This window comes from Sapajus apella, unplaced genomic scaffold, assembly GCF_009761245.1.
Source record: "Sapajus apella isolate SASKATOON/1434 unplaced genomic scaffold, GSC_monkey_1.0 scaffold201, whole genome shotgun sequence".
NCBI classification, from domain to species: Eukaryota; Metazoa; Chordata; class Mammalia; order Primates; family Cebidae; genus Sapajus; species Sapajus apella.
In genome coordinates this window covers 708,159-734,968 of record NW_022437141.1, presented here as the reverse complement: position 1 = coordinate 734,968, position 26,810 = coordinate 708,159, and the positions used below count along the sequence as shown (strand labels likewise).

The following is a 26,810-nucleotide window of genomic DNA, read 5'->3' as shown; positions in this document are numbered from 1 at the left end:
ACACACACACACACACACACACACACACACACACACACACACACACACACACACACACACGTCTCTCTCTCTCTCTGACCTGTTCTTTTTCAGTTATAATTACCTAAGTTACCAAATGGAGAAGTCAGGAAGTAGGCCTGGAAGTAAGCCTATTCAGGGCCAACAAGTTCACTGTCCCCTTGCCCTCTTACCTGTCTTGAATACACATGCATATCCACCCTAAGCCAGGCTGCAACACTGCCCTGATGTTACCCTGCTGCCTTTGGTTAGGGCTGGGCTGCTTACTTGGCACTGGCAACAGGGCAGGCAGTGACTCACTCAGCACTGCTAGAAAGCATCTTCCTGCCTGGCGCCCCCCTCTGTGAATCTGGGCCCTTTTTTCCCTAACTTGCTATTCATCGCAGCCCCCCAATGTCTGGTTTGGGAATCTAATTCCTTTTTACTTAAGTGGCTTCCCTAGATTTAGATTCTAAAGAAGAAGTGAAGAAGTCAGCAGGCCTTTTTTGCTTATTATCTTGTTTGGAGGTTCCAGTTTCTTCACATCTGAACTTCATGAGGATAAGGGCATTGACTTTGCAGCTGTTAGTGTGTGCCCAGGACCTAGTCTGCGCTATCATAGCACATAGACTGAGCTGTCAGTGAAGGCTACCTGGCCTCAGGACTCTCTTTTCAAGCCTCTTACTTTGCTCCTCTTTGTTGTTTTCTAGGGGCTCAGCTAGGAGTTTCCAGGTACCTGGGAAAATGCCAGAAGAACTCACCAGGTGCCAGGAGGCATCCCTTTTCCGGAAAGTCCTTTTACTTGGATCTGCCTGCTGGCAAGAATCTCCAGTTTTTGACAGGGGCCATTCAGCAGCTGGGCGGGGTAGGTAACCTGCTCTTCTGTGGTACCATGTGCCTTTGCAGGTTGTAGAGCAGGAGTTGGTTAGGGATTATATCTGGGGTTTCCAGGTATTTTCTTTTTCTTTTTCTTTTTTTTTTTTTCAAGATGTTCTTTTTTTTTTTTTTTTTCAAAATGGAGTCTTGGTCTGTCACCCAGGCTGGAGTGCAGTGGCACGATCTTGGCTTACTGCAACCTCTGCCTCCTGGGTTCAAGCAATTCTCCTGCCTCAGCCTCCCAAGTAGCTGGGAGTACAAGCTCACACCACCACGCCTGGATAATTTTTGTATTTTTAGTAGAGACGGGGTTTCACCATGTTGACCAGGCTGATCTCGAACTCCTGACCTCGTGATCCACCTGCCTCAGCCTCCCAAAGTGCTGGGATTACATGTGTGAGCCACGGCGCCTGGCAGTTTCCAGGTATTTTCAATGTTCTCACTACATTTCCTAAAGCAATTTTAAATAGAAACTATTGTTTTGGCCAGGCAGAGTGGCTCCCACCTATAATCCCAGCACGTTGGGAGGCCAAGGCAGGTGGATCACTTGAGGTCAGGAGTTGGAGACCACCTTGGCCTAAATGGCAGAACCCTGTCTCTATTAAAAATACAAAAATTATGGCCGGGTGCGGTGGCTCACGCCTGTAATCCCAGCACTTTGGGAGGCCGAGGCAGGTGGATCACGAGGTCAAGAGATCGAGACCATCCTGGTCAACATGGTAAAACCCCGTCTCTACTAAAAACTACAATGGGCATGGTGGTGCGTGCCTGTAATCCCAGCTACTCAGGAGGCTGAGGCAGGAGAATTGCCTGAACCCAGGAGGCGGAGGTTGTGGTGAGCCGAGATCGCGCCATTGCACTCCAGCCTGGGTAACAAGAGCGAAACTGCGTCTCAGAAAAAAAAAATACAAAAATTAGCTGGGCATCGTGGCAGGTGCCTACAGTTCCAGCTGCTCAGGAGGCTTAGGCAGGAGGATCACCTGAACCTGGGAGGTAGAGGTTGCGGTGAGCAGAGATTGCTCCACTGCACTCCAGCCTGGGAGACAGCGAAACTCCGTCTCAAAAAATAATAATGATAATAAATAAATAAATAAATAAATAACATTTTAAAAATAAAAACATATCTTTTTCCTAATTGGAAACAGGCTGGGCACCGTGGCTCATGCCTGTAATCACAGCACTTTGGGAGGCTGAGGAGGATGGATCACTTGAGTCCAGGAGTTCAAGATCAGCCTGGCAACATGGCGAGAGCCTGTTTCTACAAAACATGCAAAAAATTAGGTGGTGTGATGGTGCATGACTGTAGCTGGGGGGCTGAGGTAGGAGGATCACTGGAACCCAAGAGGCAGAGGTTACAGTGAGCTGAAGTCAAGATCATGCACCACTGCACTCCAGCCTGGGTGACAGAGTGAGACCTTGTCTCAAAAAAAGGCTGGATGCAGTGGATCACACCTGTAATCCCAGCACTTTGGGAGGCTGAGGTAGGTAGATCACTTGAGCCCAGGAGTTTAAATTACCCTAGCCAACATGGCAAAACACCGTCTCTACTAAAAATACAAAAATTAGCCAGGTACAGTGGCACATGCCCATAGTCCTGGCTCCTCAGTAGGCTGAGGCATGAGAATCATTTGAGCCCTGGGAGGTGGAGGTTGCAGTAAGCCAAGATTGTGCCACTGAACTCCAGCCTGGGTGACATAGCATGACCCTGTCTCAAAAGAAAAAAAAAGAAACTTATTGGCTGGTTATAGTATCTCACACCTGTGATTTTGGGAGGCTGAGGTGGGAGGATTGCTTGAGTCCAGGAGTTTAACACTAGCCTGGGCAACATAGTAAGACCTCATCTCTACAAAAAATAAAATTAAAAAATTAGCTGCTGGGCGTGGTAGCTCATACCTGTAATCCCAGCTATTTGGGAGGCAGAGGTGGGTGGATCACCTAAGGTCAGGAGTTCGAGACCGGCCTGACCAACATAGTGAAACCCCATCTCTACTAAAAATACAAAATTAAGCCAGGCGCGGTGGCTCACGCCTGTAATCCCAGCACTTTGGGAGGCCACGGTGGGTGGATCACGAGGTCAGGAGTTCAAGACCAACCTGGCCAACATGGTGAAACCCCATCTCTACTAAAAATACAAAAATTAGCCAAGTGTGGTGGGTGCCTGTAATCTCAGCTACTTGGGAGGCTGAGGCAGGGAACTGCTTGAACCCAGGAGGCGGAGGTTGCAGTGAGCCGAGATCATGCCACTATACTCCAGCCTGGGCAACAGAGCGAAACTCCATCTTAAAAAAAAAAAAAAAAAAAAAAAAATTAGCTGGGCATGGTAGCATATAATGCCTGGAATCCCAGCTACTCGGGAGGCTGAGGCAGGACAATTGCTTGAACCCAGGTGACGGAGGTTGTACTGAGCTGAGATCATGCCACTGCACTACAGCCTGGGAGACCTTGTCCCAAAAAAAAAAAAAAAAAAAAAAAAGTAGACGTAATCCTTCAATTCATAACTTTAAATATTTTTTTAAATTGTGGTAAAGTGTATATAACATAAAATAAGCCATTTTAACTTTGTTTTTTTCTTTTTTTAGAGTAGAGAGACAGAATTTCACTCCCCAGGCTATAGTGTAGTGGTACAATGATAGCTCACTGTGTCACTGAACTACTGGGCTCAAGTGACCCTCCCGCCTCAGCCTCCCAAGTAGCTAGGACTGTAGGTGCATTTAACCACACCCAGCTAATTTAAAAAAAAAAATTTTTTAGAGACCAGATTTTGCTGTGTTGTCCAGGCAGGTCTTGAACTCCTGACCTCAAGTGATCTTCCCATCTCAGCCTCCTATAGTGCTAGGATTACAGGCATGAGCCACCACACCTGATCCCCAGTGTGTCTTATACAAAGAAATTATGGCTTACCCAAGCTCCTCTTAATCCTGTCCAGTTCTTTCAATGTGTTCTTGCTGCATGCAAACTCAAACTGCTCATAGAATCAAAGCCTGTGGCCTTCTGCCACTGGGTCGGGGACAGCAGTCCTGGAGACAAACCCTGTATTGTATATATGTAAACCCGATTATATTTCAGGATGATGTTTTCTTGGGAACTTGGTACGGAACTGCATTTAGTCTATTTAAAGACATTGATTCTGGAACTCCTGGCAGCCAAAATTTCCTTCTCCAGCCTCTCTATATTGACAATTCTGCATTTGCTTTTTGGTTTTCAGCCACTTACGTGATCTGGTTTCAGGTAATTGAGGGTTTTCTGAGCAAAGAAGTAAGTTACATCGTGTCCAGCCGCAGAGAAGCAAAGGTGGAGAGCAGTGGGACAAGCCACAAAGGCTGCCCTAGCCTTAGCCCCAACGAGGTCAGAGTGGAAACATCGGCCATGGTTGATCCAAAAGGCAGCCACACCAGGCCTGTACAGAAACCCATTGACTCGGTAAGAACCTCATGGAGTAGGAAAGTTATGCTGTGTAAACAAAGGAAGTAGGCTTTGGTGAGCCTTTTAAGTCAGTCTCTGTTTTTAGTTTCACCTGGCTTAATTTAATCTCTCATTTGAATTGAGGGACTGAGAATATTTTATCATAGCTCTGAATCTAAACACCTCAGCAACATACTATCCCCCATGCCACCCTTTTATGCTGCATGTCAGTTTTTATGGGACTTCAAAGTCAGAGGTTCAGAGACCAGAGGAGAGTCCTCTATAAACCAGAAAAGACGTGTTGGGATTGGTCTGGGCTTGGGCAGGAGTACCCTGAGTAGGCAACCATTCCCTTCTTCCTTGCTTGCAGGTATGAAGGGCCAAGAGTTTGGACGATATATGTGTTATGTCTTTGATTTAGAATGCAATATTATTTTTCACCTCTAGGCTTACATTCTTATTTTTGTCTAACTTATGCTAATATTAAAATGTCCATGGGCTAGGCGCAATCGCTCACACCTGTAATCCCAACATTTTGAGAGCCCAAGGTGGGCGGATCACAAGGTCAAGAGATGAAGACCATCCTGGCCAACATGGTGAAACCCCATCTCTATAAAAATACAGAAATTGGCCAGGTGTGGTGGCTCACACCTTTAATCTCAGCACTTTGGGAGGCTGAGACAGGTAGATCACCTGAGGTCGGGAGTTCGAGACCAGCCTGGCCAACATTGTGAAAACCTATCTCTACTAAAAATACAAAAAAAAAAAAAAAAATTTGCTGGGTGTGGTGGCACGTGCCTATAGTCCCAGTTACTCAGGAGACTGAGGCAGGAGAATTGCTTAAATCTGGGAGGCGGAGGTTGCAGTGAGCTGAGATCGTGCCAGTGTACTCCAGCCTGGCAACAGAGTAAGACTCTGTTTCAAAAGATAAATACATAAATAGGTTAATTAATTTAAATGTCCATGAACATACACTGTTGGCATTGTGATGACAGATAGGACTTCCTATGAGCAAAAAAATCTTCTAAAGTGAAACATTTGCTTTCATTATCTGCTAGAGGGTGCAGAGATTTTTAAAGAGAAGTCTCAGGACGTTTGTAACAGTTTGACCTCAGTGAATGCAGAGTGCCTTTCTCTCCATCAGGTTCAGGCTGCCACCTCAGGGTGACCTAAGCTTCCTTGCGGCTTTACCTTTACCTCCTAAACATTTTCTAAGCTCTCATTTCTACCAATCCTCAGTTGTCCCTGCTCCCAGCTTTCCAAGGTACATAACCCCAAGTCATAACCCTGCATCAGCTCCTGTGTAAACATCTGTCAGTGCACAGGTGGCCCCACAGCAGACCTCACTGTTCTTCTCTCCCTGTCAGGTGCCTCTGAGCAGAGGGAAGGAGCTGCTGCAGAAGGCCATCAGAAACCAGGTGAGCTGGGCAAGATGGGACAGAGCAGATGGTCTCCAGCACAGAGAGGGGATTTCAACTCTTCCCAGTTTCTTCTGAAGCACCCACACAAAATGCACACTCTGTGATATGTAGTATTGTCATTATTTCCTTCTTATACATCAGGGAGTGGGAGGGCTCAGAGAAGTTATTTAGCCAGTCACCTAGGGAATAAGTGTTGAAGCCAGAGCCAACTCCAGCTGCAGAGCCTACCAAGAGAACTTTGGGGATGTGGGATGTGGTGGGACAGGGCTGCTCGGTATAGAAGCCAGACTTCTTTTACACGTAACTCTTTATTCCTTGTGTGAAAATTCAGGGCTGTTAAAGTTTAGTGGCAGGAGGAGGAGTAAAGGTAATCTTACGAGAAGAGTGATGCTAGTGACATCAGGAAGGGTACATGGCTGTGATGGGGGAGATGGTGCTGCTGGACTGAGTCAGAGGAGGGGGAAGATCTGCAGCCAGCATAGTTTCCTGCTCATTCAGAATGATGGTCACTGTGGTTGTTGGGTATTTACTGTGTGCTGAAAGCTTTCCTCACAGAGCCCTTCCCAACAAACAGCTCTCTCAGAAGCATATGTTCCTTCCTGGCACAAGGTGACCAGAGCAGAACGTATAGGCATACCAGCGGTCCTTCCCTTCCTATGTGGCCATATGGAGGACAGGGTGTCTTCCTGGGGGTTGGGATGGACCTGCTGGGCACTGTACTCTCTCCCCTGCCTTCCTTCCCCCAGTCCCTCCCATGGATAACTCAGGGCTCCCAGAAGCAATTTCTGTCTGTCCCCTTCACATTCAGGCCTTGGGGAGTCTCTGCTCCTGACTCTATGTTGTAATTTCAGGGGAGCAGCAGTAGAGGAGGCAGTGGGAGCAGCAGCAGCCTCCTGACCAATGCCCGCTCTTGGGGAGTGAGGATTCTGCACGTGGATGGTACCCTTTCTGTGCTGGGCTTCTGTGGCGGGGAGAGTTGGTGACTTTGACCAGGAGTATCAGGTTTTAGAGGGATCATGGTTGTGTGAGCTTCTGGTCACCGGAAGCCAGAAGTACTCAGCTGCCATGTTGATCCACAAAGGTGAGAGGAAGTAGGGAAGGGGGAAAGCAGTGAGGACGCGGAGGGCAGGCTGTGGCCTCAGCATCCCCCAGGAGGTCCCTAGAACATGCCGTTTAATGTCACCTGCTACAGCTCTCCCCACCTGCTGCAGCTCTCCCCAGCTAGCATGATGATCCTGATTTACAAGTGCAGAAGTGATCTTAATATTCATGACCACTTAACAGTTATTGACTCTGTGCTAGGAATTACCTCATTTAATCCTCACTGCAGTCCTGTCTCCATTATACAGATAAGGAAATTGAGCCTCAGAGGAATTGGGCAAATTGTCCATGGTCTCACCAGAGTGTGTATTGTAGCCCATCTCTCTCAGTTTGACTCAGCTGTACATTTTGTGCTCCTTCTTTTCTCATACTGTAAACAACCTTTTTGCAGCCTGTTTACACTGGAATAGTTGTCTTGAACCAGCTGGCCGTGAATGATCTCATACCCAGCTTCACTCTGAGTCTAGTTTTCTCTGATCCATTTTAGGGGATTGGTCCAGATGGGACACCCCATAGGTGCTGATTGGGGTGCTGCCCCATCCTTTGGTACCAAGATCTTCCAGGGGAGTCTCGAGGCCATACAGGGGAATTTCCTGGCCTGGAATGTGGCTTCATCTCACTGAAAAATCAGCCATTTCCAACTTGATCTCCACCCCTGCCTCCCTCTGTTAGAGAAGTACCAGCATGTTTAGCCCTTCCTGTTCTTTCACCTGAGGGTACAGCTGAGTAGTTCCCACGGCATGGCCTCCCCGACAGCTGCAGCTCTTCCCCCAGTGTTGCCTTAAAGTCCTTAGCAAGCCATGAGGCACCTTCTGTTTAAAGATGAGTTGTATTCAATGCTGCAAAAGAGCATGACGCCAGCTCAGGTGCTATTCCAGGGACAGAGGACCTAGTCCTTACCTCCGCCGTCAGGAGATGCAGAGGGGATGTGTAGCCAGAAGGTGGCAGGCAAGGCTGGAGTGATTCAGTGGGCTAGCCGAGCGAGTTTAGTACTGCAGCCCAGGAAGGGGCTGTGCTGGGTAAGTGAGGAGTGGAAACCTTTGGCACAACCCTCTGTCTTCTCCACAGAAATGATGATGCACGTGCAGCAGCTGTCTCTTGCCTCTTTATGTGTGAAAAAACAAGAGCCAAAGAAGCCAGAGGTAGGTCATCCTGCTGAACTGAAGGGCAAATGGATGGTTTTCAGTGAAGTCACTGACAACTTAGGTAAATCCATGACTCGCCCAAGCCATCTCTTCTGGCCATTCTGAAAGATGGAAGAAGAATGCAGCCTCTTATTTACCTCAGTCCTAGCGCCCACAGCTTTGTGATGTCCTTTCTTCTCTCTTCTCTGTGGTACTTGCAGTCCTCCCATGGCACATACCCTGCTGAGACATCCCTTTGGCCTGGGCCGCGGGCTGCCTATAGTAGTTCCGGACTAGATAAAGTTTATAAATGCCCATGGCACTGGCCAGTCTGCTATTCTGGGGACAGCTCTTGGCCAGGGAACAAGCCCGCATACTGCAGGGGTGAGAAGGAGTGATTGAAATAGCTGCCATCTTCCAAATTCTTGTTTGTTTTCCATTCTGTGCTGGCGTTAGAACTGTGTGTGCCACATCAAGAGAGCCCAACCTGGTTTAAAGCCACAGCATCTTTACCTAAGCCTCAGTCTGAGGAAGGATTAAACCTGCAGAGCCACCCACGGCCTGAGAACCAGGCACAGGACAAACAGTAATAACTATTAGTTAACAGTGCTAATTAGCTAACAGTACCAGCAAACCATATCCAAAGTGGTTGGAGCAGCTGGCCCTGGTGGTTCACGTCTGTAATCCCAGCACTTTGGGAGCCCAAGGCCGGCAGATCACTTGAGGTCAGGAGTTCGAGACCAGCCTGGCCAACATGGTGAAACCCCTACTCTGCTAAAAATACAAAAATTAGCCAGGTGTGGTGGTGCATGCCTGTAATCCCAGCTACTTGGGAGGATGAGGCAGGAGAATTGCTTGAACCCAGGAGGCAGAGGCTGCAGTGAGCCAAGATTGCACCACTGCACTCCAGCCTGGGCAACAGAGTGAGACTCTGTCTCGAAAAAAATCAGTTTTGTAGATATCTAGCAATGGGATGAGTTTTGGGTATAATCTGCTGGTATGCAAGGGAATGTGGGAGGCTTCTTTGGGTTGTGTTTGTCCTCAAGGTGTGTCCTAGAGGAGAATCTGGAACTTCCTTGGGCCCAGAGAGACAGGTGGTCATGGATCCACCATCATTCTGCCCCTCCAGCTCTTAGCTTTAGACTTCCAGCTAAAGCTGATTTTTTATTCCATTTATTTTATGTTTATTTATGTATTTTTCAGGCGTACACCAGAAGATCCATTTACTTTTTTTTTTTCCTGTTTTTATTTTATTTTTTTATTTTACTTTGCTTTTTTTGTGAGACAAGATCTGGCTCTGTCACTCAGCCTGGAGTGCAGTGGTACCATCTCTGTTCACTGTCACCCCTGCCTCCTGGGCTCAAACCATCCTCCCACTTCAGCCTCCCAAGTAGCTAGGACTATAGGCATGCACCACAATGCCTGGCTTTTGCTTTGTTGTTTTTATTTGTATTTTTTTTTTTTTGTAGAGACAGGGTCTCGCTATGCCACCCAGGCTGGTCTCAAACTCATGAGCTCAAGCAATCCACCTGCCTCAGCCTCCCAAAGTGTTGAAGTTACAGGTGTGAGCCACGGCGCTCAGCCTCCATTTGCTTTTTAATATCAGCTTTGTTTGACCTTGGCTTAAACATTGATTTTGACCCACAGAATCAGAGTACACAAGATAGGGTATAGGAAAGCAAATGGCCATTGTCTTCATCCTAGTCCTATAGGGCACTTGGAACATCATCAGTATCTAGAAAATAAAGCTGCCATTTAGTGAGCATCTACTCTGTGCCACATGCTATGAGGTAGGTGGGTACTCCTCACATTGCAGGTGACATAGCTCAAGTTCCCACTAGGCCTCTGGGCTCCAGAGCTCTTGCCCTCTGCACTGTCCTGCACTCCCTACACAGTCAGCTGCCATTGAGATTCACACACTGAGTGTTCCTTATGGATTGTGTTTCCAAGGAGGGAGCTCCAGCTCAGGGCCCAAGAGTCTGGTTCTGCAGGCCTCCCAGCAGCAGGAAGCAAAGTGGGACAGCCACTTGGCTTATCAGGCCCAGTTCCTTGACCCCCGTGGCTTCCTCACATCCTTAACCTATTTTTCCTTTCCATTTAGGGAACATGTCCAGCAGCAGAGTCAAGAACACGGAAAGGTCAGTGTGGTAGCTTTTCCTCATCTAATTGCAATCCCTCCCTCCCTAAACACTTCTCCATGACTCCCTCTGTGGCAGCATCTGCTCACTTTTCTGTGGCAGGAAGCAAGTCCAGGTTATGTTGCCCCTTTGTGTTTCCAGGGCCCGGGCCTCAGGTTTCTGGAGCGAGAGAGGCATGTCCAAGAGCAAGTCAAGAGCTGCTGGGCCAGGGCTTCTCCTTTAGAGCCAAGACCCCATGCAGACACTTTGGCTCCTGTGTCCTCTGGCTGTTCCTGGGCATCGATTGAGGTTCAGCATCCTTTTCCTTCTGATTCAGTAGCAGTTTGGGGGTGGACAGTTTGACAGCTGCCTACCGTTTTCAGAACTGCCAAACTCCCTGAAACTGACAAACTGGCAGATTGATGGACTCCGTCTCCTGGTTCCTCTTGGACAGCAGGAGAGTTTCTCCCCCTGGATGTTTCTTTCAAAGATGCTCTTTCAGTGGCATTTCTTCATGCACAAGCAAGAGCTAAGAAAAGTCACTTGGCACCTCTCTCATGCTCAAAATTCAAGGAAGTCTGTAGGGGAATTGATTGTAATAACTGTCTCAGTTAATTAGAAAGACAAGAAATTGTCCCCAAAAAGTAATTAATGAGAGCTACTTTTAAAGGAGAGCAGGCTGTTTTTTGCTTGGGTGCTACTGGTAGCCTCAAGTACAGTTGGGAGCTGTAAGGTGCCAGCCTCTTTGGGGAATCTGTGGCTGTCAGATGGACCCAGGCTTCCAGCTGCCTTGGCGGCCCCTTCAGCAGGACTCCTGGGCACTGTGGGTCCTGATGCCTAAGAGATTTCATAAGCTATGCAAATAAGTATCTAATAAGGGTGAGTCTCTTAATTGTCTCCAAATTTGTCTTCTCAGCCCTCCTTTGCCCTATTTTTTCAGGAACCAGATTTCACCTGTGATATTTTTCTACCATCCTGCTACTAATACAACTAAACACTCTTTATCCCTCTTCCTCTGCTTCCTCTCCAAAAAACCCAGGGTCCTCATGGAGCATTCTGCCTGAGGAGTTGTTCTCAGGTCCCTTAGTATCCTAAGCCTCCAGGAGCAGAGGTCTAGGAAGGACCTGGGACTTTGTGGGACTGACCACTCCCACTCTGCTTTTAGCAGAAACCAGCAGGGGCTGGGTTTCTCCCACCAAACAAGCCAGGTGTCTGGTAGTGGTGGCATCTTTGGTTGGTCAATAGCCTCCAGAATCCACACACAGGAGCTCATGCATCCTGCTGAGGGAGGGCCCATCTAGGACTGCAGTGTAACTGCAGCCTATCCCCCACAGGTGCAACTTTCTCCCAGGGTAGAAGATGGAGGAGTGGTGCCTCACCCTTCCCACATGGAGAGTGCAGCCTGGGGCGGCATGATGCCAGGCTCTTAGGCTTTGGCAGAGCCTCGCCTCTCTGAGCACTTCCTGCATGTGTGGTACAGGCGCTGTGCAGGCAGACAGATAGCTAACGTGTGCATTCCTCCCCTTCCAGTGGCCAGACTGAAGGCACCGTTCCTCAAAATCGAAGATGAAAGCAGGTGAGTGGGACCTCCTCTCTCTGCTTGCCCCCACTAGGCCTGCACAGAGGAGGAAGGAGTGTTCAGGGGCCTCAAGCTAATGTGAAGACATGGAGCCCCTCAGCCCTGCACCTTCATCTTCCTGAGAAGCCACTTTCTCCCACTGTCATGGAGAAGTCTCACACAGACAAAGAGGAGCCTCTGAGAGTGGCATTATATAGTGAATAGTCCTTTTGGAGATGAGTCAGAGGTTAATGATCCTGTGTGTGAATTACCCCCATGTAACACTCTGCCCTGGGAGCTCGCGGTGTCCCATGCAGGCTCATTATTGCAGCTCCTTTCCCCCTGGGTGTGTGCCAGCATTTCATGTCAAATCATTACTGACCCAGTCACAGTGCTAGTACAGTCCAAGACATCATCTTGGCTGAAATAAGGATGCTGGGGTGGTACTGGGGATTCCCTTGTCAGGCCAGCCTGTACTTGATGAAGCCTTTCTATTTCGCCTTGAAAAATCCTTTTCTGGCTCATGTTACCTCCTGACAGCCCTGGGTGAAAAAAGCATGAGGAGAGTCTGTCTCTTCCTAGTGGGGAAAACTGAGGTCAGAGAAAGGAAGGGATTGTATACAGCCACCTTGCTAATAAACTGCAGCCCAAGGCTAGAATCCAGGTGTCCTGCCTGCCCTGTCTTGTGCCTTTTCTGTCCACCATTATGGCCTCTTCTTACTTGGAGCAGGAGGGCCCCCTTGACATTGTTAACCAGATGAGCTATTAGCAGCCACCTTGGTTATCAATAAATCTTCAGTAAGTATAAGATCAAAAGACTATGTGAATCTATAATTATCTCAAAATTTAAATTTTTTAAAATTTTTTTTCCAAAAAGGCATTTTCAGACCAAATAAAAAATTTGAAATAAGTCCATGTATATCCAGCAGAGACTACTGAGGCCAGAATTGTCTGTGTGCCTCAAGTAGGGCAGGGCAGAGCAGGGCAGCTGAGACCCAGCCCCAGAAGCCTGGCATGCCTGCCTATCCTCCAGACAAGCCCAGGTACCCTTCTCAGCACCTGCAGACAGTGCAGCGCTGACTTTGGTGGCCCAAAGGCAAGTGGAAAAACCAACGGGATGGTACGGAGGTGCCCCCTTCCAGTTCCAGTGGGATGGAGTGCGTGTTCACCCCCAGCCCTTTCACACCTATTTAAACACAGGTAATCAAGACACATAGGCATGGCTGAGAGGCACTGTCACAGCCTCAGTGTCTGCACTGCACATGGCAGGAACTGGAATATCACTGTCACCAGATGGGGGTACATAATGTGTGTGCTCTTGTGATTTTTTTTTTTTTTTTTTTTGAGATGGAGTCTTACTCTTTTGCCTAGGCTGGAGTACAGCGGTGCAATCTCGGCTCACTGCAACCTTTGCCTCCCAGGTTTAAGAGATTCTTCTGCCTCAGCCTCCCGAGTAGCTGGGACTAAAGGTGTTCATCACCATGCCTGGCTAATTTTTGTATTTTTTTGTAGAGACAGGGTTTGGCCATGTTGGCGAGGCTGGTCATGAACTGGCCTCAGCTGATCCGCCTGCCTTGGCCTCCCAAAGTGCTGGGATTAAGGTGGCAGCCACTGTGCCCAGCCTCTGGTGATTTTTTTATGTGCTGTTTGGAAGCAGGTGCCTTCAAAGCCTATTAGGCCTATTAGCCTGACCATCCTCAAGTTTCAAGCCTCCTAAGCAGAAACAAAACATCATTGAAGAAGAAGGGAGGTGCCAGGGTTGTGAGGGACATCCCCTTCTCCTTAAGGGTACAGGAAGACTTATTTGTTAATTCACTGCTGAGCCATAGCACTCTTATTCTGCTCCCCAAGAACTCCCTGGCCTGCACTGTCTCCCCCAGAGCATGGACCATTGCAACCAAACATGGTGTGCCCAGAAGTTACCTCACTTGTCAGGGTTTGCCGAGTGTACACAGATCACTTCTGTCTCTGCAAGTCTCTTGAATGTTTGCAACTTGCAACTTGAGGCACACTGCCAGAACCACTCAGTCCAGGTCTGACTATCCAGAACCTTCACTATGCCTCTCTTCTCCATTCAGAACACCAGCCCTCAGATGGTTCTAAGGACCAGCAAGAACACTTCACAGAGCAGGAAAATCAATGCTCTGGTTTAAACATTCTTCCATTTAAAATCTGCCAGGCTAGAGTCCTCAAAGATTGTTGTAAGGTCAAGAAACAAAATGGGAAGGTGGGAAAAAGTAGATCGAGAGTGTCGAGATGTGGCTTCTGATCTGACCTTGGCCACTTAACTAGTTGTGAGCCCTTCAGCAAGTCACAGAACCTTTTGGGCTTCATTTCCTTAGATATAAAATAGGATAACACCATTTATTCCACTTCGCCCAGAGGGTGCTTACAGGATTCCAGGGAGCCAGTGAGTATGAGTTTGAAAAGTAAACAGGGAGAACATTCGTATTAATTTAACCTGGAAAGGCTGATGAGAATTTTGTTACAGAACTTAAAAGGTGTGGAGATGAGAGTCCACTTCAGGGCTGGAATTCTAGAGCGTTGGGCTAGGCCCCCTCCTCAGTCTTTACCTTCCCCATTGTAGTCAAAGTGGAAGTTTTCTCTGTTGCAGGAAGTTTCGTCCTTTCCATCATCAGTTTAAATCCTTTCCTGAAATTTCTTTTCTGGGACCCAAAGATGCAAGTCCCTTTGAGGCTCCGACGACCATGGGCAGCATGCACCATACCAGGTGGGTCTTTCTGGTTCCTGAGTACCAAGGGCTGGCTACAGTCCAAAGTCCTCCCCATTGGGGGCCTGCTGGTCAGATTTGGGAATGGCCATGTGTTTGCTCCTTAGGCAAAGTCTATTCTGGGAGCGTAGCCCAGAGAAGAGAGACTAGGAACGTTCATCCATTTTATTTTGTGTTCTTTATCCCTACTGAAGAATTTAACTTGAAGAAGAAAGGGAGATGCCAGGGTTGTGAGGGGCACCCCCTTCTCCTTAAGAGTCTAAGAAGACTTATTTGTTAATTCACTGCTAAGCCACAGCACTCTTACCCTGCCCGCCCCGCAGAACCCCTGGCCTGCACTGTCTCCCCCACAGCATGGACCATTGCAACCAAACATGGTGTGTCCAGCAGTTACCTCACTTGGCAGGGTTTACTAGTATACACAGAGGACAATAGGCTGCTTTCTCAGACTCATGTCTACAGACCACCATCATCAGAGTCTCCTGGGGTCTCATTAAAAATACAAGTTCCAGCTGGGCACAGCAGCTGATGCCTGCAATCTCAGCACTTTTTGAGAGGCCAAAACGGGAGGATAGTGTGAGGCCAGGAGTTTGAGACCCTCTTGGGCACACAAACATAGCAAGACCCTGTCTCTACAAAAAAAAAAAAAAAAGAAGAATGTAAACAATTATGAGTCGGGCACAGTGGCTCATGCCTGTAATCCCAGCACTTTGGGAGGCTGAGGTGGGCAGATCACTTGAGGTCAGGAGTTTGGGACAAGCCTGGCCAATATGGTGAGACCCCATCTCTACTAAAAATACAAAAAAAATTAGCCCGGCATGGTGGCGCACGCCTATAATCCCTGCTACTTGAGGGGCTGAAGCAGGAGAATTGCTTGAACCCCGCAGGCAGAGGTTGTAGTGAGCTGAGATTGTGCCACAGTGCTCCAGCCTGGGCGATGGAGGAAGACTCCTCAAAAAAAAAAAAAAAAAAAAAAAAATTAGTCAAGCTTGATAACAAGTGCCTGTAGCCCCAGTTACTCAGATGCTGAGGCAAGAGGATCATTTGAGCTCAGGAGTTCAAGGTTGCAGTGAGCTATGATTGTGTCACTGTACTCCAGCCTGGGTGACAGAGTGAAACCTTGTCTCAAAAAAAAAGATGCAGGTTCCTAAACTCCACTCCACATCTATCTCTGATGATGGAGCTCCAAAAGCAGTATTCTTACAAGCTCCCAGCTGATTTCAGTGCATATCAAAGTTTAAACTGGTTAGGCCAAACATCAGGAATAAGTAAAGGGTGGGATTGGGGGGGAACATTGCTGCATTATGTAGCTCGTGTCTTATGGGCTTGTTAATGTTCCTACTTTACAGATGTTTGAGAATTTGAACCTTCATTAACCAAAGTAGAGAAGGAATTCAGCTCAGGTGATGGGTGAGATGCCTTCTCAGACCCTTTCTAACTTCTGGGCTATGGAGTTATAGACCAGGATAGAACAGAGCAGAATTTCAACCCTAGAGTTCCTAGGGCCAAGGAGAGTCTGTGGATTCTATTACCTAATGAAGGCTGTGGGTCAGAAAATAGTACCAACAGGAGGGAAAAAATTAAGGGAATGTGGCAGTCGATGGAGTGGGAGCAAGGAGAGAAAGAGGTGAGGTTAAGTCCCAATACAAGGGATACAAGAGAGAGCTAGTCAGAAGGTGGCCTAGGCTTGGTGCTGGCAGGAATGCTAGACCTGGGATGGCCTTGGGATCACAGAGGAGCTAAGAGGCTATAAAGGGAAGATAAAGCAATGAAGCTTTGGTATCTGCATGTGAGGAGCCTAGGCAGGGTGTTGGCCCTGGGGGGTGTGTGTGTGTGTGTGTGTGTGTGTGTGTGTGTGTGTGTAGAAAATCTGTGTAGGAGGAGGAGTTTAAATTTTTACAGTTTTAAAATCATTATATTTTGGTTAAAAATTTGAGTTACAAATGGTTTAATGTGAAAAGTCTATATTCCACACCCAGTGTCCAGTTCTATCCTCCCACCGGTGCAACCTTTCTCCCAGGGTAGAGGCTGGAGGAGATCTGAGTGGTGTCTCACCCCTGCCAAATGGAGAGCACAGCCTGGGGTGGCATGAAAAGAAAAAGCAAGTAAGATCCAGCACAGTAAATACTACGCCCAGGCAGGAATGCAATGGCGCGATCTCCGCTCACTGCAACCTCCGCCTCCTTGGGTTCACAAGATTCTCCTGCCTCAGCCTCCCAAGTAGCTGGGATTACAGGTGTACACCATTACGCCCAGCTAATTTTTTGTATTTTTAGTAGAGACGGGGTTTTATTATATTGGCCAGACTGGTCTCGAACTCCTGACCTTGTGATCCACGTGCCTTGGCCTCCCAAAGTGCTGGGATTACAGGTGTGAGCCACCACGCCCAGCCTGTATGATTTTTTTATGTAAGAAGAGGGAACAAAGGATACACATATACTTGTATATTCATGAACTATCTCTGGAGATAGGCCACACCTGTAATCCCAGCACTTTGGAAGCTAAGGGGAAGCATCACTTGAAGCCAGGCGTTCAAGACCAGCCTGGGCAACATGAGACCCCCTCTCTATTTTTATATTTTAAAAAATCTGGCCACAGTAATTTATGCCTGCAATCCCAGCACTTTGGGAGGCCGAGGCAGGTGAATCACTTGAACTCACGAGTGTGAGACCAGCCTGGGCAACGTGGCGAAACCCCACCTCTACTAAAAATACAAAAATTAGCCAGGCATGGTGATGCAAGCCTGTAGTCTCAACTACTCAGGAGGCTGAGGCTGCGGAGTTGCTTGAGCCTGGGAAGTGGAAGTTGCAGTGAGCCAAGGTGGTGCCTCTGCACACCAGCCTGAGTGACAGAGTGAGACCCTGTCTCAAAAAAAAAAAAAAAAAAGGAATTTATATTTCCTTCTATGACTGCAGGGTATTCCATTGTTCCATTGTATGGAATGTATTTGCTGTATTTTATTTAACCTATTTTTTTCATTTTTTAACCTTACTCAGTCTCTTACTCATGGATGCTTACATTAGCACCAATGAAAATCGTGTTCAGAGTAAATCTGCAATTATTCAAATGTATTTGTGGAATAAATTCCTAAAGATAGAAATATTGGGTCAAAAGATGTATGCATTATAATTTGGATAAATTCAGCCTAATGGCTTTTCATGAAGGGGATACCAACTTTTATGTTCATCTGCACTGCCTGAGAGAGGCTGTTTCCCATCCCCTTGCCTAATGCTGTGACTGGCAGGTATGTTAACCTCCAGTATAACAGATTAAAAACTGTATCTCAGCATAATTATAATTTTTGTTTTTTCTTATTATGAATGAAGCTAAGTATGTTTGCCTATGTTTGGTTGTTTGAATTTCTTTTTATGTGACCTTCTTTATATCCTTTGCCCATTATTTATTTGGGTTATTGATCACTAATGATTTGTAAGGAGTCCTTCTCACATTAAAGAAATGAGCCCTTTATAGTTGTAAATATTTTCTTCTCTCTGCTCACTGCAACCTCTACCTCCCAGGCTCAGGCGATCCTCCCACCTCAGCCCCCACAAGTAACTAGGACTACAGGTGCACACCACCACACCTGGCTAATTTTAATATTTTTTGTAGAGATGATATTTCGCCATGTTGCTCAGGCTGATCTCAAACTCCTGGGCCCAAGCGATCCTCCTGCCTTGGCCTCCCAAAGTACAGGGATTACAAGTGTGAGCCACCACACCTGGCGGTTGTAAATATATATACATACATATATATATGTATCTATATATATTTAAATTTATTAAATATATTTAATATATTTAATAATTTTATATATATATTTATTTCTAAGCCTCCCTGACCAGAGAAGTTGTAAATATTTTTAAAAGACAAAATCCCAAGTTTGTGGTTTGTCTTTTAACTTTGCTGTATTAGTCCATTTTCATACTAGGTAATTTGTAAAGGAAAGTGGTTTAATTGACTCATGGTTCAGCAAGGCTGGGAAGGCCTCAGGAAACTCACAATCATGGTGAAAGGCAAAGGGGAAGCAAGGCACCTTCTGCACAAGGTTGCAGGAAGGAGAAGTGCTAAGCGAAGGGGGAAGAACCCCTTAGGAAACCATCAGATCTCATGAGAACTGACTATCACAAGAACAGCGTGGGGGAAACTACCCCCATGATTCAACTGCCTCCACCCGGTGTCTCCCTTGACACTTGAGGTTTATGAGAATTATAGGGATTACAATTCAATATGAGATTTGGGTGGGGACACAAAGCCTAATGTATCATTTGCTAATGGTGCTCTTGCCATGTATACATATTTTAAAGTTGTATATAGCTGAATTTATGAGTTTTTCTGTATATCATCTGGGTTTTGTGTCATACTTAGGAAGTCTTTAAAAGGAATGTTTTAGACTTGTTGAGTTTGCTGGATAGCCAGATAGAAACACCCTTTAGTTGTTAGAAATATGGGGCTGATATTCAGATAAGAAGTCAGGCTTGGCCGGGCACAGTGGCTCACGCCAGTAATCCCGACACTTTGGGAGGCCAAGGCGGGAGGATCACTTGAGGTCAGAAGTTCAAGAACAGCCTGGCCAACGTGATAAAACCCCATCTCTACTGAAAATACAAAAATTGCCAGGCATGGTGGCGGGCACCTGTAATCCCAGCTAGTCTGGAGGCTGAGGCAGGAGAGTGGCTTGCACTCAGGAAGCAGAGGTTGCAGTGAGCTGGATCACACCACTACTGCACTCCAGCCTGGGTGACTGAGCTAGACTCTGTCTCAAAAAAAAAAAAAGAGAGAGAGGACAGAGATAAGACAGGCTGCCCACAGGGAGATCTCCAGATGTCTTCCTTGCCCCCTCTCTTGCCATTCTTAGATGAGTGGTACCAAGCTCAGGCCAGCCTTCCTGCCTTTGCCTGCCCAGCCCCTTGGCCATCTTGGTCCTTCCCCTCCCTGGCCTAGGCTCTAGATAGGCGTGAAGTAGGGGCTCCTCCCCCAAGGGCCCCAGCAGTAACCACTTCGCCGCACCATGTACCCTCCCCAGAGAATCCAAGGATGGAGAGCCAAGTCCAAGATCAGCTGCCCAAACCATGCCCAGGAGGAAGAAAGGCTACTGCGAGTGCTGCCAAGAGGGCTTTGAGGAGCTCCACGCGGTGAGCCCCTTTCCCACTCAGCAGCTGCTCCCAGAGTGCCCTGAGGGAGCCTGCCCACTGGGGATGAGTTCTTCCTGCCCAATCTCCATGCTGCCGTGGCTGTGTCCTCCAGGGCCAGAGCATGGGTTGGGAGGTCAGCTTAGGTGTCCCCTTCCCTGCAGGCCTCGTCTAATGCCCTGTCCTCCTCTCACCCCCGGCAGCATCTTCAAAGTGCCCAGCACCGGGGCTTTGCCCTAGAAGCCCGTCCATATGCAGAGGTAGACAGGATCATCGCCCAGCTCAGCCACAGTTTTGCAGACATCCCTTTCCAGGCCAGTCTCCCCAGGTGAGTGCCACACTGGCAGACACAACTGCGTCTGCACTCTCTCCTCTGTTGCCCTCTAGGTGGGAAGAGACCTCAGGTTGGTAGCTGCTGAGACCAGACTGTGATGTTTTTCTGTTTTCTCACCTTCTTTTCCACTCATCCTTGGTCCTATTTGTTTTGGGGGTGGCCAAAAAATAAAAATAAAAAGACCTCCATTTGTGGCTTCAGTTGATCAAGATTAGACCTAGACCAGACTGTGGCTTCCTTCCTACCCCCCGGGCTTTGATGTGGATGATAAGCAGTTCTGGCTGGGGAGCAGGGGGAGTAGTTCCTGGGCCCCTCCCAGATGGGTAAAGAGCAAAGTCTTTCTCCCTCTCTAGAAGTCACCCCCAGAAGGAACCACTGCATGAGGTTTGGTAGGAATTCCAGGTCCCTCTGAGCCCAGCTTCCGCTTTCTGCCAGCAAAGCAGATCCTCTCCCACCTGGGGCAGTGGCTTCACCTCTCACCCCAAATCTCCACCTCAAGCTCAGCTCTCACAGCCAGGCACTGCGCTGCTTTCTCCAGTTGCCAAAGGGCACAGCCTCCTCTGTGAAATAATTAAATGGAAGAGCCTCTAACCTGTTCCTCTGGCGGGCCCCAACCACAGGTCACAGAGCCAAGAGAAGTGCACGCGGTGCTGGCTGCTGCAGCGGGTTCAGACCCAAACAGGAGGACTTTCACACGAGGCCCCAGAGTAGGCAGCTCTCTCGGCACATGAACTGCCAGCTGCGGCAGCTCTCCCTGTGTCCTCAGCCCTGGGCCAGGCCTGCTGTGGAGTTGACACCAGCAGCTCACTGGGTGTTTCTTTCCCAACAGGTGGTCAGGTTCCCTGGCTTCTGACTGTGACCCTCTCTTTCCTGAGACTCTGCACCCCTGCCAGCTCTCCCATCCCAGAGCAGCATCTCCCAGGATGCGGAAAGAAGACAGCTGCCAGGCATCAGGCTTCCCAGAGCAGGATGGGACAGTGGACAGCATGCAGGCACCAGCTGAACGTGCAGGGACTGGCGAGGTACCCGGACCTATAGCAAGCTGCCAGGACCTGGAGGGGTTGGTTGATGTGTTTGTGGACCACCCAGGGACACCAGTGTCCAGGAGCCCTGCTTGCCAATGCCTCCTGCCTAGCTCTGGTTTTATGAAACTCTCCTCCGGCCCAGACCTGGCACTTGTTGGCCACAAGCGGAAGGTTCAGTTCCCCAGTGGCAGTGCTGAGAAGAAAGCGGGGGCCTCCTGGCCACAGGCTTCATTTTTTGTCCCAAGAGCCCCCAGCCCCTATGGTACCAGGACAACCAGTGGCAAGCATCTTCCCTCTCTTCCTCTTCCAGGCCGTGAGTCTAGGCCCCTTGCCTCCCTCTTGCCGTCGTGCCACTCACAGACCTGCCTCTCTTTCCCAGACCCCTTCCCCTGGCAGCTCACAGACAGACCAGCAGAGTTCTGGGCCACACAGTCCCCCTGGCCAGGGGGAGAGTGGCCCCCAGGGCCTGAGGATTCTGAGTGTGCAGCCCCTTGCCCTGAATCCCAAGAGCCTGGCCAGCTCCCCAGCTGCCCCGTAGCTCCAGGCTGGCCATCAGCCCCGCTACACTCAGCTACCAGTGAGCAGCCCTCAGGAGCACCTGCAGAGAGCAAATCTACCTCTCTCCCCAAGCCCCAGCCAGCCCGTGTGGAAGCCAGCTGCTCCCGATGCCTCTGGGCCCCCCAGCCTCTCCAGGTGCCCTGCCTCCCTGTCTCCCAGCCCCGGCCTCAGCCCCAGCCCCATGCTGGCAGAGAGCTGCTCCTGTGAGTCCCCAAGGTGCTTGGCTCTTCACGGGGCCACGCAGCTCCAGACTGAAGGGCCAAAGACACAACTTATTCTTCTCCTGGGTGCCGCACACCCGGCCAGGGCTGATTAGGACACAGGAGGGGCAGAGCCCCAGGACTTCCCCAAAAGAGCCAGAAGGAGGCCTGGGCCTGGCCTTTGAAGTGCAGTAAGCAGCTGTCACATTCAGCTCCATGGAGCCGACAGAGCCAGCCCTCCCACTGGCCAGGTCTTTGGGAGAGAATCTGGGCTGGGGGCTGCCCTCTCCTACTCCCGCCTCCACCATGTTCCTAACCAGGCAGAGTCTACAGTGGGCTTACCCAGCCGAGGCCAGCTGCCCACGCCAGGAGGCAGAGGTGAAGTTGGCATGTGGAGGGACCACAAAGGAGGTGGGGCAGCAGGAGTCCTGGCCCAGCTTCCTGACCCTCCACAGGCCCTTGCCTCTGCAGAGCTGAGGGTTAGCTGTTGGTGTTCTCCACCCCCAACCCCAGCCTCCTTTCCCACGAGCATGTGGCCGCTCTTGCTTTTCGAAATGCCTGTGTTCATCCCCTCCCCCAGCCCCCCACACTCCCGCACACAGATCCTCAGGAACATATGAAGCAGAGGAGGGGCTCGGGCTGCGCCACTCACAGAGCTCCCTCCCTCAGGCACTTAGTTGGGGCCCAGCACTGACCTTTCTCCTGAGCCCAGGATGTGGAACCCCTCTCAGCCCTTCTCTGTCTCCTCAGCTTGAGCTGCCCACCCGGAGTTCAGCTATTCCAGGTCCAGCATGTCACCTGCCAACTTCCACTCACCCTCCTCCCTCATTCCCTCCTCTCTTTCCCCAAGGACCTCCCCCCATTTCTGGCAGCCAAGCCATTAATCTGGAGACAGAAATGGGTTTGCTATCGATTCTCTGGCCACTTTTTTTTTTTCATTACAATTTGTACTGTGGTTCTTCTCACCCTTCTCTGTATCCATGCATTTGTCTCTTTAAATGTTGAAGTTCCCGGAACCCTGGCGCTATTCTGTGTCTCCTTTCAGAGGAAGAAAGGGGGGCCCAGCTGCGGGTGAGGACCCAAGTTCTTAGTTTGGAAATAGAGCAGCTGTGTGTACAGCCCACCTTAGAGGTTATGTTACCCCCTTCCTGTTAAGTTTTATTATGATTTTTGGTTCAGGAAATGTAAATAAATTTGTTAATAACAAATAGCAAAGAGTTGGGGCTGGAGTGCCATGTGTTGGTCCTTGATCTGCCCTCCAGTGACCCAAGGCAGGGCTGCAGGCCAGCAGGGAATCATTGGATGATGGGATGGGGCTTCCTGCAAGCTGTACATGTGTACTTCCTGCCAACCTCCCCTAAGGGCTCTGGGAGCAGGCGGCCTCTGTCCCTGTCCAGCCTCCTTTACCCAGTCTCATTCTGTCACCTACTTGGCTCTGCTGCCTGGGGAGTGGCCACCTGTGGAGATCATGCCCCTCACTCCTTCCCAAGGAAACTCCTTTGCCCCAGCTGACATTCCTGCTAAGGGCTCACTCTTCTTCCCTGAAGCCAGACTGTGGCTTATGTCTGGACACTGCTGGGTACATCCCTTTCTTTTTGTGACATGGGATTGCCTCATTCCCCATGACATCACTCCTCTGCATGAGGAAGTTGCCCCTCACCCCTTTCTCAGACTGATACCTTCACCTGCTCCTCAAAAAAAGCCCGTGCTGCCAGATTCCAATGCCCTCATTGCCAGCTACCAAGGACCCATTCCCTGAACCTCACATCTGGCTGTCCTTGCCTTCCCCTCCCATCTCAATGATCGTGACCTTGGACATCTCTGCCAGGCCAAACCAATGCTCCTCAGCCATTTCTCCATTGCAGCTTCCTGGTTGTAGACTCAAGTTAGAGATGGACCCAGAACACCTCAGACCTGACCCAGGATGGATGGGTGCTGCTTGATGTGAATGAGGTCCCACAGTGGCTCCTTGGGGTGAGCACAGTCAGACTCCCTTCTACTCCAGCCCCCTTTCCACATCCCCTGCCCTCCCCAGACGACCTTGACCCAGACCCAGTGAGCACTGCCCCATCTTGCAGTCAGTCCCCTTTCAACATCATCTTGCTGTTTCTGTTTCAAAGGAAGCGGTATCCTTCCGCTGATTCAGTAAATCAACTTCAAATACTTGAAGACTCCCACCTTCTATCTACCTCCTCTTCACCTCCTTCCGCTTCTACACTTCCTTCCTGGGTTCCTCTGCCTGAGGTATCCCACTAGGATCATCTATTCCAAGGTCATGGACAGGCTACTAATGACCAAAGTTGGTTCTTTTTCTCCTTTCCTTCCTCCTTGAAGCCTGGCTCCCTTGGTCCCAGCAGCCCCTCAGTGGCCTGGTTCTCCTGTCCTCCTGCCCTTCCTTACCATTGCCCATTCCCTCATTCGTTCATTTAGCAGAGGCCTTGCCATCTGCCCTGAGTCAGCTCTGAGACACCTGAAGAGCCCTCCAGCTTCCCTCAGACTAGATTCCAAGGCCTTTGTTCTCGCCTCTTCTCGCTGACCCTTTCACTTCTCAGAAGATGTGACCAGTTGGTAGCTCCACCCCAACTTCCTTCTGCCGGGTGGAATGCAGGGGCTAGCTGCCCCAACTCATACTGTGACCTTGGGAAAATGCCTTTATTACTCGGGCCTCAGTTTCCTCATCTTTAAGGGGCTTGGATGAGATGATGTCAGGGGCCTTTTCTATAATAAAATACCGTGACCACCAGCAAACCTTTTATGTCCTTCCCTGTTGTGCCACCAGCATGAGTGTGGCATACCCAAGAACTCTTCCTCATCCTGGACCTTGGCTCCCTTCCCAGGGGAGCTTCAGCTGTGCCCAGCTCAAACTGTTTTCTTGATCTAAAAATGGAGGTAATCTAGGCTGGGTGTGGTGGCTCATGCCTGTAATTCCAGCACTTTGGGAGGCTGAGGCAGGCAGATCACTTGAGGTCAGGAGTTCGAGACCAGCCTGGCCAACATGGTGAAACCCTGTCTCTACTGAAAATACAAAAATTAGCCGGGCATTTGGCACACGCCTGCAGTCCCAGCTACTCGGGAGGCTGAGGCAGGAGAATCACTTGAACCCAGGAGGCAGAGGTTGCAGTGAGCCGAGACTGCGCCACTGTGCTTCAGCCTGGCAACAGAGCAACACTGCGTCACAAAAAAAAAAAAAACAAAACAAAAGTTAGCCAGGCATGATGGCAGGCACCTGTAATCCCAGCTACTAGGGGGCTGAGGCAGGAGAATCACTTGAACCTGGGAGGCAGAGGTTGCAGTGAGCTGAGATTGCACCACTGCACTTCAGCCTGGGCAACAGAGCAACACTGTCTCAAAAATAAATAAATAAAAATAAAAAATGGGCCGGGCGCGGTGGCTCAAGCCTGTAATCCCAGCACTTTGGGAGGCCGAGGCGGGTGGATCACGAGGTCAAGAGATCGAGACCATCCTGGTCAACACGGTGAAACCCCGTCTCTACTAAAAATACAAAAAATTAGCTGGGCATGGTGGCGCGTGCCTGTAGTCCCAGCTACTCAGGAAGCTGAGGCAGGAGAATTGCCTGAACCCAGGAGGCGGAGGTTGCGGTGAGCCGAGATCGCGCCATTGCATTCCAGCCTGGGTAACAAGAGCGAAACTCTGTCCCAAAAAAAATAAATAAATAAAAATAAAAAATGGAGGCAATCGTAGTTGCTACCTTGCTAGGAAGTCACAAGAATGAAATTGGATGTGTTTGTGAGGTATGTGGCACAGAGCTTAGCACATTGTCTCAACAAATAACATTACCCACAGGTACACATGCCTGTGAGGCCTCCCTCCTAGACTTACATAGAGTTTATTCTCACAATCTCCCACCTGGCAGTGTCCCTTGGTGACCGGCATCCTCATCTTGGTGTGCATTTGTAAATGAAGCTACTGAGGGGCACTGTGAGACCACCTGTCCCAGGCCCCCTCCCAAGGGCCAACTCTCCTCTGCTCCAGGAGGATCCCTTGTGTGGAAGAGAAGTGGCAGTTGGGCCCTTATGGGTGTGACCATATTTGTGCCCCACAAGCCTCTCAAAGGATGAGTGTGCCTGGGATCCTGGTGCCCCAGGTGCCCCCAACTTCTCCTTTGGTGAAGGCTGGGAACTTCAGAGATTAAAATCTGAGAGGGAGGAGCATGAGGTTTCCCGGGAAAGCTGTGCAGATGAGAATGATCCTTGGACCCTGGGCTGGCATCTGAGAGGAAGCAGGGTGAAATTCCTGTCCAATGCTGGGCACTTCCCCTGCTGCCACCCCTCCATGTCACGTCATCAGGCTGAGCTTCTCTCCGTGTGGGGTAGAGAGAGGGCCCTGGGGCCCCCAAGCCATAGAGAGGCCTGGGGTCCTGGGCAAAGAAGGGCCAGGGAGCTGGTTTGCTCCTTGGTGCAAGCTGAGAGTGCACCCCTTTCATGTGCCAGATGCAGCTTCAACCATGGGCAGTGCAGCCATCATCCCCGAAAGCAGCACCGAGAGGGAGGTGCTTTTCTAAGCCCCGTGTCATGGATGAGGAAACCAAGACCCAGAGAGGCCAGTGGGCTTGCTCAAGGACACCCAGCCAGTTCTTGGGGGAGGCAGGATTGGGACCCCAGCCTGGAGTCCTCAACCCTGCCCTTGCCCACTGCACCATCTTGCCCCCTTGACTAGCATGGTCTGTGCTACAGGCCTCGAGGCTGGACACCAGGCCTGGAGGGCCTCCACTGGCAGGAATCACTGCCCATGGTACCATCCCAGGCCTGGGGGTAGCCAGTACCCCATCCTTATCTGCAGTTGCAGAGACAGGTCTTGGCCCCACATCCCTGGCTTGGCCCTTGTGCAAGAAAATTGGAAAGAATTGGCTGAAGGGTTGGAAAAGTGGCAGAAAGAAGGAGGCCCCAGCCTCCTAGGGGAGGGGGGTCCTAAGGGAGGCCAGAGCCCAACCCCTAGGCAGGGCCCCACAGCTCCCTCAGCGAGGACAACCCCAAGGGTGGCATCAGGCAGCAGAAACAGTGGCCTCAGCCTCAAGGGATGGGCATAAGGATCGAAGGAGCCAGCCATAGCTGTGGAGTTGTGGTGGTGCCCCCTAGGGAACCCTATGTTTGAGGAGAAGACATAGGCCTGCTCCAGTCTAAGCAGAAAACAGCCCTTGCTATCAGGGTCAGGTCTGATAGGAAGACAGCCCTGTTCTTCAGAAGTCCCAGTCTGATGAGGGGCCACCAATGAGAAGA

At 49.7% G+C, this 26,810-nt stretch overlaps 1 protein-coding gene and 1 pseudogene across 7 annotated transcripts in view; both read left to right on the top strand.

Moving 5' to 3' along the window:
• Nucleotides 1–22,794, top strand: part of LOC116543935 (protein DBF4 homolog B-like) — a 35,581-nt gene extending 12,787 nt beyond the window's left edge. For 3 of the 7 annotated variants that reach the window (XM_032269951.1, XM_032269952.1, XM_032269953.1), the window contains exons 3-13: nucleotides 708–862; nucleotides 4,102–4,293; nucleotides 5,643–5,693; nucleotides 6,548–6,635; nucleotides 7,866–7,939; nucleotides 10,023–10,059; nucleotides 11,569–11,614; nucleotides 14,211–14,327; nucleotides 19,351–19,459; nucleotides 19,660–19,784; nucleotides 20,620–22,794. In XM_032269951.1, the coding sequence (XP_032125842.1) occupies nucleotides 708–862; nucleotides 4,102–4,293; nucleotides 5,643–5,693; nucleotides 6,548–6,635; nucleotides 7,866–7,939; nucleotides 10,023–10,059; nucleotides 11,569–11,614; nucleotides 14,211–14,327; nucleotides 19,351–19,459; nucleotides 19,660–19,784; nucleotides 20,620–21,580 (1,955 nt within the window). In that variant the 3' untranslated portion in view covers nucleotides 21,581–22,794. Of the gene's footprint in view, nucleotides 1–707; nucleotides 863–4,078; nucleotides 4,294–5,642; nucleotides 5,694–6,547; nucleotides 6,636–7,865; nucleotides 7,940–10,022; nucleotides 10,060–11,568; nucleotides 11,615–14,210; nucleotides 14,328–19,350; nucleotides 19,460–19,659; nucleotides 19,785–20,619 lie in introns of all 7 variants that reach the window. The other 4 variants (XM_032269958.1, XM_032269957.1, XM_032269955.1 and 1 more) reach the window with 3 other exon arrangements.
• A 13-nt stretch (nucleotides 22,795–22,807) lies between these two features.
• On the top strand, nucleotides 22,808–23,700 carry LOC116543971 (annotated as a pseudogene).
• Nucleotides 23,701–26,810: the final 3,110 nt, after the last annotated feature.